Source organism: Trachypithecus francoisi, unplaced genomic scaffold (assembly GCF_009764315.1).
Source record: "Trachypithecus francoisi isolate TF-2019V2 unplaced genomic scaffold, Tfra_2.0 Lachesis_group3, whole genome shotgun sequence".
Classification (NCBI taxonomy): Eukaryota; Metazoa; Chordata; class Mammalia; order Primates; family Cercopithecidae; genus Trachypithecus; species Trachypithecus francoisi.
Genome location: NW_022681468.1, coordinates 30,389,250 through 30,406,118, shown reverse-complemented (window position 1 = coordinate 30,406,118; position 16,869 = coordinate 30,389,250). Strand labels below are relative to the sequence as shown.

The window sequence follows — 16,869 nt, the reverse complement described above, 5'->3', positions numbered from 1 at the left end:
CTTTCATCTACCTGATCTACTGCAGACTCAGAAAGATCAATTAAAGCCTTCTACCTTTAGTTATTGTCTATTACTCCATGTTACAGCCTATGGTTTCACTTTGTGATTGTTGATGCAATGTTATTTGGAGCATAAACATTCTTAACGCTAGTATCTTTGAGTTACATCCTTTATCATTACAATATGCCACACACACACACACACACAAAATCACAGTGACCTGCAGGATCTTAAACATGATTTCACTAGACACCATTTTTACCATGCAGCACTGTGAACAAACAGCACTGCTCTGGCAGTCATACAGGACTCAAGGCTTCCATTTACTCTGCTCCAGGTCACATGAGCTGCTACCTCTACATGAGCTCCAGCCTCTTCCTGGGCCCATTCAGCAATAGTAGCAGCCAAACACATGCAAGTTCCTCTACAAGTACTTGGGAAGAGGATCCTCAGTTGTATCACACAACAGCCAGTAGAGAAGCTGGATTTAGGACTTTCCTGCTCTTTTATGATGTCAGCTGTAGGCTTGTTAAAAAACAAACAAACTAAAATTAACTTTTCTGCTTAGAAAACTGACCAGATAGGCCAGACACAGTGGCTCACACCTGTAATCCTAGCACTTTGGGAGGCTGAGGCAGGGGGATCACTTGAGGCCAGGATTCAAGACCAGCCTGGCCAACATGGTGAAACCGTATCTCTATTAAGACTACAAAAAGTTAGCTGGGCGTGGTGGCGTGCACCTGCAATCCCAGCTACTTGGGAGGCTGAGGCAGGAGAATCACTTGAGCCCAGGAGACAGAGGTTGCAGTGAGCAACAGAGTGAGACTCTGGGCACTCCAGCCTGGGCAACAGAGTGAGACTCTGTCTCAAAAAAGAAAAGAAAAGAAAAAGAAAACTGACCAGATAGCCTTAGCCTTTGCTGTGTGACTATGTGACCTTCTGGTCAGTTTGTCAACTAGGAGTTTACAAAAATCACTCATTAGCAATTGCCTTTTCTGTAATGTGCTAAAATGTGCACATGGTTTGCTCTTACTTGTTAAAAGACTTAAAGCTCCAAGATTCAGTGTAATGGGCCAGTGCCTATGAGAAAGAAAACACAGTAATTCCTTTTAATGTCTGCTATGGTCTAAATGTTTGTGTCAAATTCATATGGTGAAATCCTAACCCCCACGGTGATGACAGTAGGAGGTGGCACTTGGCACCCTGGGAGGTGATTAGGTCATGAGTGTGGGGTCCTCACGGATAGGATTAGTGATCTTATAAAAGATGCCCAAAAGAGACCCCTTTCCTCTTCCTCTTCCACCACTGAGAAGATGATGCTCATGAATCAGGAAGCAGGCCCTCACCAGTCACCAAATTTGCCAGTGCCCTTTTTTTTTTTTTAAAAGACAGGGTCTCTGTTGCCGAGGCGGGAGTGCAGTGGGGCAATCATAGCTTACTGTAACTTCAAACTTCTGGGCTCAAGTGATCCGCCCACCTCAGCCTCCTGAGTAGCTAAGGCTACAGTTGCATGCCATCATGCCCAACTCATCTTTTTGAATTTTCTGTAGAGACAGGGTCTTGCTATGTTGCTCAGACTGGTCTCAAACTCCTGGCCTCAAGTAATCCTTCCATCTCAGCCTCCCAAAGTGCTGGTATTACAGGTGTGAACCATTGTACCCAGCTTCTGCCAGTGCCTTGATCTTCAACTTCCCGGCCTCTAGAACCATGAGAAATAAATTTCTATTGTTTAAAAGCTACCCAGTTTATGGTATCTTGTTACGACAGCCCAAATGGACTAAGACAGTATCTTTAATAACCATACTGGAAAAAAGAAATCATTCATAATAGAAATGTTAACAATGAGGGAGAACTTAAAAATTAAATACCGTTTTAACAAATTATTCCATTACAAAGGGAGTTGGAGGCTGGGCCTGGTGGCTCACATCTGTAATCCCAGCCCTTTGGGAGGCCAAGGTGGGTGGATCATTTGAGGCCAGGAGTTTAGGACCAGCCTGGCCAACATGGTGAAACCCTGTTTCTACTAAAAATACAAAAACCAGCTGGGCGTGGTGTCACATGCCTGTATATCCCAGCTACTTGGGAGGCTGAGGCACGAGAATTGCTTGAACCCAAGAGGCAAAGGTTGCAGTGAGCCAAGATTGTGTCACGGCACTCTAACCTGAGTGACAGAGTGCGACTCCATCTCAAAAAAAAAAAAAAAACCAAAACAAACAAACAAAAACAAAGGGAGTTGGAAACAGTAAAAATCACAATGTATTTTATTACACACATTGATGGCACAGAATGCTCCAGTACAATGTAATGTCAGCTTATGGGAAAATCAAACCATCACTACCTAGCACTGAATCTTTCTCTGTACTCAGAGGCTCCCCATTCAAGCTAGTGTCACAGTTAAGTTGTCATGTTTTGAAATGCACAGTTGGGTTGGAGGATTCTGGTATTGAACTGGAAATATTGGTAGCATATCTAAACAGAGCCTCTAGAAAAAATGAACTCACACACTAAGATCTCCTTTTACTCCATTCATGGCCTTCTTAAAATAAGGATAGTTGGCTGGGCATGGTGGCTCACTCCTATAATCCTAGCACTTTGAGAGGTCGAGTCGGGAGGAAGGCTTGAGCTCAAGAGTTCGGGACCAGACTAGGCAACATGGTGAAACCCCGGGTCTACAAAAATTACAAAAATTAGCTGGGCATGGTATCATGTGCCTATAGTCCCAGCTACTGGGAAAGCTGAGGTGGGAGGATCACTCGAGCCTACGAGATCAAGGCTACACAGTGAGCCACGACTGTACCACTGCACTCCAGCCTGGGTGAAACAGTGAGACTCTGTCATGAAAAAAAAAATTTAGATTTAGACTCTTTAAAAGAGATTCATCAAGAGCCTGTTCAGCCCTGGGTAGGAGCATTGAACAAACAGAAGGGTACATTCAGAGTATGTGGAGAATGAGTGTGTTTACCCAAATCTAATCTCAATTTTCAAAATACTACTGTTATTTTGCACCGTTGGGGAACTGGCTATTTTGCCCCTATAGAATGAGTCTTTTCTACCTACAAAGTGATTGCCAGTATATATTTTAAAGGTTCTTGGTTTAATTTTGTTACTATTTATGTTTCATTCAAGTACATCGCTGATTTAAATAACCTATTCTTAATATGAAATTATCTAAGTGAGATCCTATTACTGTTTTTGTAATTCTAAAACACTGAGCTCCTCTGCCTGAACCTGACTGACACAGAATTTACTTATCCCAGTTCCTGTACCTGCTGGTTCACTCAATACAGGGTGGCCATCATTGTTATTACTATTGCTATTGACAGAGCTGTAATAATACTTTCACTTTGCAATTAAAAATAAACTGGGCCACAGACATGTTTGTTGCTCTGTGAAAAATGCCAATTCAAATTAAACTCTTACAAGAAGAAAATAAATTCAGTGTTAATCAGCAGTCCTTTTACTATAGTTTTCCCAGCCATTGCTTGGTTGCCTTCAGTTACTCCTCTAGTAGTTTCTTGAAGAAAGGTTGTTAGTTGAGTATAATATTCTTGAACTATATCTTCTTTCCTAGAAACCTTAATCCACTGTCTTCTGGAGTTGGATGTCAATATTAAGAAGTCTGAAGTCTTCCGGGTGCACTGGCTCACACCTGTAATCCTAGCACTTTGGGAGGCTGAGGTGGGCAGATCACCTGAGGTCAGGTGTTTGAGACCAGCCTGGCCAACGTGGTGAAACCCCATCTCTATTAAAAATACAAAAAAATTAGCCATGCATGGTGGCGCATGCCCAGAGTCCCAGCTATTGGGGAGGCTGAGGCAGGAGAATTACTCGAACCCAGGAGGCGGAGGTTGCAGCGAGCCAAGATAGCACCACTGCACTCCAGTCTGGATGACAAAGCAAGACTCTGTCTCAAAAAAAAAAAAAAAAGGTCTGAGGTCAACCTCATTACTGCTAGACTTCAAAGTAGCTCAATCTTTTAACTGCCCAAAAGACTCTTTCATCTTTGACTTCCAGGAACCTCACTAGAATGTCTTAGTATTAATTCTCCTACATCTTTAGTCTCACTGTCACCCAAGCTGGAGTGCAGTGGTACGGACATGGCTCACTGCAGACTTGACCTCCTGGGCTCAAGCAATCCTCTTGCCTCAGCCTCCTGTGTAGCCAGGACCACAGGCACGCATCACCATGCCTGGCTAATTTTTTTATTTTTTGTAGAGACGGTGTCTCACTTTGTTGCCCAGGCTGGTCTCAAACTCCCGGGTTCAAGCAATCCTTCTGTCTTGGTCTCCCAAAATGCTGGGATTATAGGTGTGTGCCAGGGTGCCTGGCTCCTTAATCATTTTTTACTGGGACACATGTCTTCTCAATCTGAAAATTCCCATCTTTTCACCTTGGGAAAATCTTTCTTGAATAATTATCTTTAAATATTTTTTCTGTTATTATATTATAGGCTTTCTTCTTTGGAAACTCCAATTATGTATAAGTTAAATCTCCTTTATCTTTCATTACTGTCATTTTCTCTCTAACCCTTTCTAACCTTTTACTTCTCATTTTGTTTTTTTTGTTTGTTTTGTTTGGATTTCCAGGCCTGTCTCTTACCTTGTTTTCAACAGTATCTATTCCTACTTGTGCTGCATACAATTTTGTCTTTATTTTTTGTAATATTTTTATGTTTTATTCCACTTCTTTTCTGAGCTCTGCAGCTTACATTTCATCTTCTGATGCTTTGCCACATGCCTGAACTTACTTTATAGGCAGTTATTTTTGTGCTCTTTCTTTCATAAAGACAATTTCTTGACTGGGCGCAGTGGCTCACGCCTGTAATCCTAGCACTTTGGGAGGTCAAGGCAGGCAGACTGCCTGAGGTCAGGAGTTCGAGACCAGCCTGGACAACATGGTGAAACCCCCATCTCTACTAAAATCCAAAAAAAAAAATAGACAGGCATGGCGGCGTGCACCTGTAATCCCAGCTACTCAGGAGGCTGCGGCAAGAGAATTACTTGAACCCAGGAGGCGGAGGTTGCAGTGAATCAAGATGGTGCCACTGCACTCCAGCCTGGTGACAGAGTGAGACTCCATCATAAAAAAATAAAATAAAATAAAATAAAAATAAAGACAACTCCTTTATTCACGAGAAAGTAATCATAATTTCTATAAGCTCCATGGCAATTATTTTTATCTTTGAAGTTAAACATTCTTTATCCGCCTATTGCTTTTCTGTTCCTTTTTTCTTGTAGTATTTTAGTACAGATTCCATGCTCCTCCTTTTTGACAACACAGCTTTGAATTAGTTGAGGTTTTTCTCCACCAGTTATTTGTGCAAAGTTTATATAAGGGAAGGACTGGGTATTTCAAGTAACAGGAATTTTCTTTTTGACACAGGGTTATGTAGGCATCCTTTTAATCTCTCTCCCAAGCCAAAAGAGATACGCAACTCTACAAGTATCTTATCTACCCTCTCTACCACTTGACCAAATTGCTTAACAGAAATACGGCTTGATCCTTGATCAGTCCCTCCTCCACTGCCTCATATGATCAAAATTGGTCCAGAGACTCTCCTATCATGACCTGTGCTTTCTATTCTTGTCGGGAAAAAAAAGGGATTTCGGTTTTATGCTCCAGATGGGAAAAAGTACTCAGCTAGTTCTTTCTGAGATCCACATATCCCCCAGATAAGTCTCTCTATACTTCCTCTAGCACCCCTGCACGATCTCCAGTGCTTCTTGCAGGCATTCCTTCTGTGTTGTGGTTCTTGGTGTCAGATATCTTCGAATCTCCCAGTTTTGTCTACAATGGAGTTTACATTTCTTTTTTCCATTCTCCTTGTTGCTTTGAAGTGGTTTCAGAGACAAGAAGGGGAGAATGTCAAGTATACGCTGCTACATTCAATCTGAAATTTCTCAGTAGGATCAACTTTTATTAAAACCAGAACCACTGTCACCTTATGATTTTCAAAGCCCCATCGTGTATAACTTCTCCCCTATATATGCTGTACACATGCTAGTCATTAACAACTTAAGTCTAAAAAGGTTAAGTGGCTTACCCAAGCTCTCAAAGCTAGTTAGAACCCAGGTGTCTTGATTCCTGGTCTGGTGCTCTTATCACACTGCACATCCATGCAATGGCCACCGAACTCAACTGAGCTTCCTTCTAAGTATACGTATTACCAGAAGCGAATCTCTAAGAATTATACTTAGAATAGAGCAGGAAACCACATAACTGACAAACATCAGGAGTAAAGAAGAAAGAAGACCAAGAAACTGGGATTCGTTTCCATTACCTGGCTTAGTATCTGTCACCCCTTCCATGAGGACCAATCCTACTGGTCGCTGACAAGCGATGCCGCAGAAGCGGAAACGTAGCAGGAAGTCTCGACCATACTTGCGTCTCTCTGTAAACCAGGAAAAGCCATATAGTGAAAGAAGATGAAGCAACATGCTGAGACCTCCTTAGTACCAAGCAACTTCCAGCATAGATCCACAGAGGAAGGATTCAGAAGACAAGGAGATTTTCCAATGGCTGTGATTTAAAGTTGTCGATTTTATTGGACGGCCATTGGGAGGACAGTGAGAAAACAGAAGAATCTGCTAAGAGAAATGAGGGATTACACTTTTTCTTGTCATTGAGACACCAGCTTTCTCCCAAAATAGACATGAAGACACAGCCAACCAAGAATGTGACATGTGCTCACCTGATCTCTTGGGGTGACAGGAGGAGACATACTGGCAGCAATCAGTGATGCCCAGGGAGCTGGGCCACAGGGGGGCCTGCAGCTTCCTCTGGTAAAGCTGATGAGAGAAGTCTTCCTGTCCAGATACCTGCAAGGAAAGAGCAGGGTGGGAATAAGGAAACCAAGATAGAAAAAGGAAATAACAGCCCATGTTTTGGGACATGTGGACAAATACAAACACACACAATCACACACTACATACATGGTATAAGCAAGCATGTAAGTCTCAGGGGCAGGTTAAAAATAAGGACCAAATTAAAACCATTACTTTTTCACTGGCAACACTGAAATGTCCATGAAACAGGAGGAGGAGAAGAGACTGAATCAAGGGGAATCGAATAGTATGAACACGTGGTTCCCCAAATTTTACCTCCAAAAAATCAATACAATTCTCCTCCACAGGGAATATCAACTCTCAGGGGCTTTAAGTTGCAATGGTTAAAGGTTTATCCTCATCTTTGGATCTTCTGGATCAAGGTCTAATATCCTGAACCTATTACTGGGAAACCACAGGGTCAAACCAAATGGGAAAGCACCAAAGCACTTTACCGTATCTACGTCACCATCCTCGGTCAAAGCCAATGAGCAGCCTGGGAACGGACAAAACGTAGTAGGGGAAACATTCGGCAACATCAGTCATCTGCACATCTCCAACGTGTGTAGCAAGTCCCTTTATGCCATTTAACAACAACAAATATTTGAAAGCCAAAAGACACTAGCTAGGTGCTGGGGATAGAGTAGCGATAGACAGAATCCCCCTGCCCTATAAGGGCATACATTTTCAATATGTCATCTGAAGTAAAACAGATCTGTAATTCAATGGCCACTTAATAGCTGTGTGACTTTGGGCAAGTTTGTTAACTCTCTTGGGTTCAACATCTCCTACTATAAAATGGGATAGGCCAGACGCAGTGGCTCACGTCTGTAATCCCAGCACTTCAGGAGGCCAAGGTAGGTGGATCACCTGAGTTCAGGAGTTCAAGACCGGCCTGGCCAACATGGCAAAACCCCGTCTCTACTAAAAATACAAAAATTAGCCGAGCATGATGGCACACTCCTGTAATCCCAGCTACTCAGGAGGCTGAGGCAGGAGAATCACATGAACCCAGGAGGCGGAGGTTGCAGTGAGCCAAGATCGTGCCATTGCACTCCAGCCTGGGCAACAGAGCGAGACTCTGTCTCAAAATATAAATAAACAAATAAAATGGGATAATAATTCCATGTACAGTTAAGAATCTTAATATCACTACCAGTTACTGACTTTGAACCAGATATTAGAAAACACTTTACACGCATTTATTTAATTCACCCAAAAAAACACCTCTGAGGCAGGTCCCATTATATCCCCCATTGTATGGATGAGGCAAATTGGGTTTAAGAAAGTTAAGTAATTTGCTCAAGGTGGCAGAGCAGGGATCTGAATTCAGGACTGTCTGGCTTCAAAGCAAGTGCTCTCATTCACTATGCCTAACAGTGCCTGTCATGTGGCAGGCAGTCAATTCTTTTCCCGGTTCCCTGAGCTCCTTGATTACAGCTCCTTTAGGGCAAGATCATGCCTTTCTCTGCACACATCTGGCTCATTTACATAAAATCCCGCGTGCGCAACAGTAATTCAATCATTTTGTGTCCTTCCACCATCGTGCCTTGCCAAAAGTTAGTCAATAAATTGAAACAGCAGGGGCAAAATAGAGGAACAAGGAGATTAAGTGACATAAAGAAATCAGCACAAGCTGATAAAACTATGAGGTGTCTGTCATCAACACTCAACAGTTAGAAGGAATGAGATCCATATGCAAATTGCTGAGTGGAAAAAAACAAGCTACAAATGAAACATATAGTAGTGTATCATGTTTATAAAACACACATGGCAGATTACATATTGGCTGTTATAAGCAATCACAGCACAGTATTTGAGGGTAAGAGCTCTGCAGCCAGACCACCTGGTTACAAATCCTGGCTCCACCACTAACTACCCGCATAACCTACGGCAAATTACTTCACTTTTCTGGGCTTTAGTTTCCTCATTTATAAAATGGAAGCCATGATGGAAATCGTGAAAACTAATGAGTTAATTAGTATAAAGTGCTCAAAATAGCACATGGCACAGAGTTAAGTGCTTAACAAATGTAAACACTGATCACAATACCATAGGAACATAGATATCACTGTAAATGCAAAGAAAGCAAGCTAAAAGACTACCACCAAACTTAGAACAGTCATTATGTGACTCTAAGAGAATAGAAAGGGAATGTGGTTAATAAAACAGGCCTGTGCCTTACTGTATAATGTTTAAGTTCCTCCAAGTACATACTCACGTACTACTTGTGAATGAAAAATATTAATGATAAAAACTGAAAAAAATCCCAACATGCCGAAGTACTCAAGAATTCTTAACTTCCAGGCTTGGGTACAAGCTATTCAACATAATAAGAAAAAGGAGGAACAGGCCAGAGCAGGTGTACTGAGGTCCCTGCCACAGAAGAAGCACTGGTGCTAACAGCTGAATCTCTCTCTAGACCATGTTCCCACCCCCACTGTGGCCTCTCCCATTTCACCTTCCAGGCTGGCATCCCATGGTACTGGAGCTCTCCATCCCTGATGAAGTTGTAGAGAGGTGAATCAGGGACAGAATTTAGGTCCCCGCACAAGATGATGGGGCAGTGGCTGCCATCTGACAATCTGGCCACCTTGTCCACTTCTGCCAGGAGAATGGCCATCTGCGCCAGCTTGACATCACCCCGGCGTGGGTTGTAAAGGATATGGGTATTTGCCACACACAGCGGGGCCACCGAGACTTGCCCCAGGCCTTCTGGGACGAGTGGTTGCAGTAGCAACACTAAGCCCACATTATCCCGATTAAGTAGCTCCAAGCCAGGCCGGAAGTACTCCACAGGGCTGGCACAAAGCAGGCGGAATCTGGTGGGCTTGTAGCAAACGGCACAGCCATCGGTTTTACACCCGGTCCTCCTCTTGTAGAAACAGGTAAAGCCTGCAAGGAAAACCCCACCAAGGAGATGGGTCAGAGTCCTTAAAGCCTGAATCCCTTCCAACCAGCACCAGCAGTCCCAGTGTGTGCCGCTGAGGCACTGTTCCTGCTACTCAATATAAGAAGCCTTTGCCACTTCCTTGGTTCAGCAGGTTCCCCCTTACAGCTGTAACTAGGTGACTGAGGGGCTGGAAGGGCAAGGAGGGAAGGGTATGAAGCAATGTAACATGATAGAAAAGAGCCCAGAATCTAGAGTCAGACAAGCTGAATTCCTAGCTCCACATCTACTAGCTTTGTAGCTTTGTGATTCTGAGGAAGTCACACGAATTTTCAGAACTTCAGTTTTCTCATCTGTAAAATGGGAATAATAACAGTCTCACCACACTGGGTATACTTCAAGGATCAAATAGCAATGTATGTCAGAATTGCTTTAAAACTGCAGAATTCTACTTTCTCAGGCGCACATGGAAGGAGCTAGCTCACAGGTGAAACTGAGGGTTTACCAAGACAAAAGGGAAGGATGGGGTCTTCAGGAGAGAGTAGGCAAGGCTGTAGAAAGAAAAGCTGGCAAGCATCCCAGGGAGCTGCATTACCCATCATTCGCAGAGAGGGTTCCAGTTGCTCCCAGTAATGATCTTCCTGGACTTCCTGGAGACACAGGATCTGGGAAATTGACAAGGAACCCAATCACTCCAGAGTGCTGGAATGTGACCCCCACCCTCTAGGAGCAGGTCCTGAGGCCAGGTAAGAAGCTGCTGGGTCACAGTGAAACTTCCCAGTCACCAACAGCAAGAACAGGCCCAGATCTATGCTGAAGAGATTAGACATATGCACTGGATTTTCCTGCTCCTTGAATCCCTCAAGCCTCCCTTCCTGCATAAAGGTGCTGGAAAGTGCATACCTAGGGAGATTCTTCTCAGCATCTGCCAACAACTCACTGACACCAGGCAGGCAGACTCCAGCCCTAGATAGGACTCCAATCATTTGAACAACTATGGGGTTGAACTCATCTTCTAAGAGCACTGGGAAAGAGCCCAGGTCCAGCAACAATGCAAGATGGCAACTCCCCTTTTCACTCACATCGGGGTCCCAGTGCTGGAATTCCTGCATGAGGTTCATGAAGCGATAGTTCCAGTTGAGGATGTCTGGATGGCAATGTAGATAGAGCTCTGAGCTCTGCTGCATCAGGTCCTGAGCCAGGATGTTATAAGACATCAGAGTGAACTGGAACTGAGGGCCATCTCCTGCCTTCAGGCCCTGAGCATCTGGCTGCGTGGAGAAATCCTCCCATTCTCGCCACAAAATTTCTGAAAAGGGATTGGGAGAAGCATTCCATGGCAAGTACAAGTAATGCAAAGGCACCACCATCTCCACTCCTGACTCAGTAGTATTATGCCTGAAGTTCCTTTTACCATCTGCCCTGTCACCCATCCCTCTCTGTGGGGAATTGAGCAGCACTCTATGAACATTCTTCAGATGACATGGTTAGCTCCACAAAACCAGAGATTTTGGCCTACTCACCACTACATCACCAGTACCTAGCATCTAATAGATGCTCCATATATGCAAGCTGACAATCTCTCATTTTTGATAAATCTATATATCTCTGGAGAATCACTCAGATGAGTGTGCTTAACAGTCACCTGAGGTTAAAGACATTTCTAGACTTAACTGCAGCCCTGGGTGTTTTCTGATCCCTAAACCTGGAAGAGTCTGTGGACTAGAAACCACAGTGTGTCCCCATCTCCCCTATGGCATGTGGCAGCATAGTGGATTTCAAATCTATTGATGCCTTTCTTCAAACTTTAATGGACTCTGAATATACAACACAAATAAAACTGAGGTGATTGTGACCGAGATAGAGAATAGAGGCCCTGAGACCTCTCCATCCCTACCCTCAGAAAGCCCTAGGGTTACCACCAGAGAAATGATATTGTGGAGAATCAGAACTAGAGTATGCTTTCAGTTCTTCCCCTACCTGGCTTTATGACTTTAGGCATGTTCTGCTACCTCTTTGCACTGTGATTATTTCACCTTTAAAACCATGGGGCTGGATGAGATGATCTGTAAGGCCCCTCTAGATCTTACACGCCAAGATTCTTAGAAAAATAGAATGCAGTGGCAAAGCTCCCTACCATAGAATCTTCTCTTTAGCAATAGCTCTGCCCACACCTGAGACACCCTGCTCCCTTGGCTCACTCAGTCAGTTGTCAGACTCACCATGATATGGTATTTCCATTGGGGGAGGCTGCAACTGCCCCAGGCCCTCAAAGGGCCAGATGGGAGCCTCTTCCTGGGGCACAGGCTCAGGTGCTATGCTCCAGGCCAACACCGCCGGGTCCTCTTCCCACTGCTCTGTGGCCAGGGCACCCACTGGGAGGACAGCACAGTCTGCATACTGGGGGTCCGTCTGCATGGGGATAGCTGCCCACATAGGGCCCTCTACCTCCGGCAGTGGTTCCTCTCCTAGCATCTCAGGGAAAGGCTCATCCAGGTTCTCTGCTGCCCGAAGGTCACTCAGCTGCCTGCTGGACCACTTGTCCTCTGAAGCAGCATTCTCTTCTCCAGGGTTATCCATCAGAAGTGCCAGGCTGCTCTGGGCTAGTCCTTTATCTACAAGGGGCCCCTCACTTGCAGTTGAGAGTACCTGGCTCGACCCTTCTTCTCGCCACTGCTGCAGCAGGCCCTCACATTCCTCCTGCTCAGGGCCCCGAGGGGCCATGGCAAAGTCACCTTCTACCTGGGAGGATGAGCTCTTCGCCAGAAGGACATTTTTTCGACATGTAAAGAAAGCATCTAGGAGGAAAGCCAAAATACCAGGTTATAAGACTGTCATCCAATCCACACTCTTCTCCCAGCTAAAACATAAGCCCAATAAAAGCAAGACCCATATCCACCTTGCTCATCACTGTACCATCACCGAGCCTGCCCACCTTAATGCCTGAACATCATCATCATAATCAGGGCAAAGTATTCACTATGTGCCAGGCACTGTTCTTTACAAGTGGTGACTAATTTATAAGACAGGGATCTGATAAATATTCAGTGCATGAAAGAACAGCCCTCTCACATAATCTAGAACACAGATGGGCACATATAACCACACTCCTTTTACATGACTTAGTTAAAACTATTAACAAACTCTTCGGTTCTAAGAACCACATTACATTAGAACCAGCACTTGACTGTGAATCAGAACTGTGGGTTATGATCTAGCAGCAAAATTAATAAAACTGACCTTGAACAATGGCCCTAGTCAGATGGAGTTACTCTTGACTGTAACACGGGAACAAGAGGCCAGGCGTGGTGGCTCCCAGCACTTTGGGAGGCAGAGGCTGAGGCAGAGGCAGCAGGATCGCTTGAGGCCAGGAGTTACAGACCAGCCTGGGCAACATAACGAAACTTCATCTCTACAAAAAATTAAAAATTAGCCAAGTATGGTGGCATATGCCCGTGGTCCCAGCTACTTGGGAGGCTGAAACAAGAGGACTGCTTGAGCCCAGGTCGAGGCTGCAGTGAACTGTGACTGCCCTTCTGCACTCCAGCCTGGGAGACAAAGTGAGACCTCATTTCAAAAAAAAAAAAAAAAAATTGAAAAAAAAAATTTAATTTAAAAAAATAGAGACAAGCGAAGTTTGAACTAGATAATCTCTAAGAGCTTTTCTAGTTGTATAAATTCCCTGATCTATGAATGTATTCCAAAAGAAAAAGTCCTAAAGTAGACAGTCTCAAAAATCTATACAATTTACATCTCAGGAAAGGCCCTTAAGCCTCTTCTTAAAGCTACTTATTGTAATAAAATCTTCACAAACTTCATCATCTGCTTTCCCATTCCACAACACATCAGAGGCTATAAATTACAAGGTGCCAACAGTTGACAGTAAGAGACAGCTGACATCTCTTTGCTACTGCAGCCACAAATCACAACCAACAGGCAAGAAAGAACGTGGGAAAAACTCTAAAAAACTCTGAGCACAGTATTTTGGTGAGAGCAAACAACTCCCACACTCACACACCCAGCCATTTATTTACAGCACAGGACAAGTGACGAGCCATTTATTTACAGCACAGGACAAGTGACGTGCACGATGCTGGCCCTCAATCACTAGACTCATTTTACCGGCATTTTTAAGGCAAGAAAACTTAAAAATGGCTCAAATATTGAAAGACTGTTCAAATATCTTGTTTGGAGCCTATGTATATTTATGTCCTTCTAAACAATGGTTTTTAACCACAGTGATTTTGCCGTCAGAAGACATTTAGCAATGTTCAAAGACACCGTGGTTGTCACAACTGCAGCAGTGCCACTGGCATCTAGTGGTTAGAGGACAGAGACGCTGCTGAACTTCCAACAATTCACAGGATGGACCCACAACACATGATCTGGCCCAAAACATCAACAGTGCTGAGATTGAGAAATCCTGCTCTAAACCTATGGACTGGATCATTGAGCTTTAGTCTCAAGGACTTGCTAATTATCTGCCCCTTGAAACATCCTCTGCGTGTACCAGATGGCAGAGGTTCTTTGGTTCATATGCCCGAAGTTAGAGGCTTTCGATTTTGGCAGATGTCTTTTGGCAGTGGTGGTGGTGGATTTTCAGCAGCAGAATGCTTCTGTTTTTTAAAAATCTTATTTGGAAACCAAATATGCCAAGTAAATATAAGTGGGACTACTGTAATGTGTAGGTGGGGAGGGGCCCTCCTCTGAGATCCCTAGGACTCTACTGGTCTGGAAACCTCTGGACTAGTATACTATATCACTAAGGCTGCCATAGAGGGCATTAGAAGAGCTCCAGGAGTAACAGCAACATAGTTAAAAGAATATCCTTAGTTCTCTGAAAACAATTACTTCTGTGGAGTTTCCCATTCCTCAGAAGACACACAAGACATTCCTGAATTCATTGAGTGCCTACTATATATACCGAGCAATGTGTTAACACCAGAGATACAGCGAACAAAATGGACGTGGCCCTGCCCTCCTGAAGTTTGCATTCTAATGGCAGATACACAGTAAAAATAAATTTAAAATATTTCTATATGAAATATATATTATCAATGACACACACATTGCGTATCAATTGTGTAAAGTTCCACAAAGGAAAACCACAGAATACACAGTTGGAGCCCTCATTCCTAAGTACTTCTTGGTCCTGTCCCATAAATTAAAGGCAAAAAGTCTGCGAGTTCCATGGGATCTCAGAAACTGCTGGTCGCATAAAACCCTCTGTAATTTCAAAGCCCAGGAATTGAGAATGCAGACAAATCATGAAAAAGTAACGAAATAACCACCCCCTCAAAGGTATCGACTGGGCATTGCCCCCACCCCAGCACATCTCCCTCTAAACCGCCGGGGATGGGGGCAGGAATGCTCCAAAGCTGAGATCTAAATGTGTCTCTGACTGAGCGTCCGTTTTTCAACCAGACACCGGTGAGATAGGAGCAAGAGCTGCCAGGTGGCAGTGAAAGGTGAGTGTGAAGTTGACCTGGCGAAGAAGACCGGTGCGTCTAGTACTTCGGCCATAAACCTCCCAGAGCCGACCCGCCTCACCCGCCGAGAATTTGGGCATTCGCCTCGGTCTGAGCTGCTACCCCTTCCCGACCCCTCGGGGTGCTGACTTGGCCGACCCCACAATCTCTCTGAACCCCCAGGGCCAGGAAAGGGCCCTGCCCGTCCACAGCTCCTCTCCACCTTAACCGTGGCCGGAAGCCATCTGACAACAGGCGGGAGGAGGGGCCGCCCACGAGGATCGTCGGCCGGGTCCAGTCCTCGTGGGGTCAGGAGGGGCCCGCGGGACAAGGGCTCAGGAACGCCTCCCTACACGTCGGCACTGCCCGGAGCACGGTAGTCGCAAGGCCCGGACAACCGCACGCCGCTCCACGCCCGCGGAGCCCCGCAGAGGCGGGCCCAGGCCGGGCTCCTGTCTGTCGGTACGCCTGGCCGGTACCTGAGAGGGCGCGGAAGAGGCGCGTGGCCGGCAGCAGCAGGTAACACAGGCACGACGCGATCATGGCCGGCCGCCCGCGCCCGCCTCCGCTCCTCACTGCTGCCTGCAGGGCCTCCCTCAGCTCGGCCCCGCTCCCGGCCCGGTCCGGCCCACGTGGTGCAGCCAGCGCTCCCGCCGCAGCGCTTCAACAACAACTTTATTGGGAGCGCAGGTCTATGGGTGCGCACGCAGGAAGTGGGAGGAACCGGTTCCCATGGCAACTACCCTCGCCTAGCTCCCGGCTGCCACCCAAGCGTGCCGGATTAAAATTGAGTGCCTCGCTGGAGGCCCCATAGTGTTATTCAAAGGCTACAGTTTATTCCCACTTCTGCCGCTAACTAGGTGTCCACCTTGTGACCACACTATAACCTCTTCGCCCCTCAGTTTCCTCACCTGTAAAATGAAGAGCTGGACTTTCTCTAAGGCTCCACTTAACCTTGACTTCTAGCCCTTCTCAGCCCAGAAAGGAAGCGAGTTCTTCCCCCATTTTCCCCCTTTTCCTGCCTCTACTTCCCTGTCTCAGATTCTAGGTCACAAATTGAGTCCTACCTTACTTCAGGAAGTAATATTTTGTCTCCTTCCCCACTTTCTAAATGGGTCTTCTTTTTCCTAATCTAGGAAGACAGGGTGTCCCATTGATAAGGGAGTCAAGAAAGAAAGGAGAGAGGATAAAGAGAGGAGAGAGAGAGAGAGAGAAGAGAGAAACTTCCACAAGGCCAGGGACCAGTTCTGGCTGGTTGTTTGCTTACCTTGAGGTACCTCTAATACAGTCCAAGCACCTACTGTAACCAATAACCCAGCTTGAAGGTTATATTCTTGTTATATTGTTTTATTTCTTTATTTCTTTTTGTTCAGTTAACCACTAGGCACCCCCCAACACCCTATCCCCCCAACCACACACACACTATTAGCATATCTAATTGTATGTTGGCTTAAAAGTTCCAGAGACTAAATCTTGAAACAGTATAGGCATCTGTGGAAATCTCCCCCACCAGGAGATTGCTTCAAGGCTACAGTTAATTTACAACTCAGCCCAGCCCGAGATGATGCCAGCCCGTTCACCAGATGGGCAGTAACTCAAGGCAAGTCATCAGAACTCGTCATGAAGACCTGCACTGCCTCACCCCTTGCATACCCTCCATACCAAAACTTCTTAAAGCCTCGCATTT

The 16,869-nt window shown here is 45.2% G+C and overlaps 1 protein-coding gene across 7 annotated transcripts in view; it reads right to left on the bottom strand.

The window, feature by feature from the left end:
• The window catches only part of ANGEL1 (angel homolog 1), a 76,880-nt gene that overhangs the window by 10,426 nt on the left and 49,585 nt on the right, over positions 1-16,869 (bottom strand). For 4 of the 7 annotated variants that reach the window (XM_033187318.1, XM_033187322.1, XM_033187319.1 and 1 more), the window contains 6 exons: positions 11,937-12,512; positions 10,797-11,023; positions 10,310-10,379; positions 9,286-9,719; positions 6,692-6,818; positions 6,281-6,391 (listed from right to left, as the gene is read on the bottom strand). In XM_033187318.1, coding sequence (XP_033043209.1) covers positions 6,281-6,391; positions 6,692-6,818; positions 9,286-9,719; positions 10,310-10,379; positions 10,797-11,023; positions 11,937-12,512 — 1,545 coding nt within the window. Of the gene's footprint in view, positions 1-6,280; positions 6,392-6,691; positions 6,819-9,285; positions 9,720-10,309; positions 10,380-10,796; positions 11,024-11,936; positions 12,513-12,954; positions 13,127-15,405; positions 15,853-16,869 lie in introns of those variants that run through there. The other 3 variants (XM_033187321.1, XM_033187324.1, XM_033187323.1) reach the window with 3 other exon arrangements.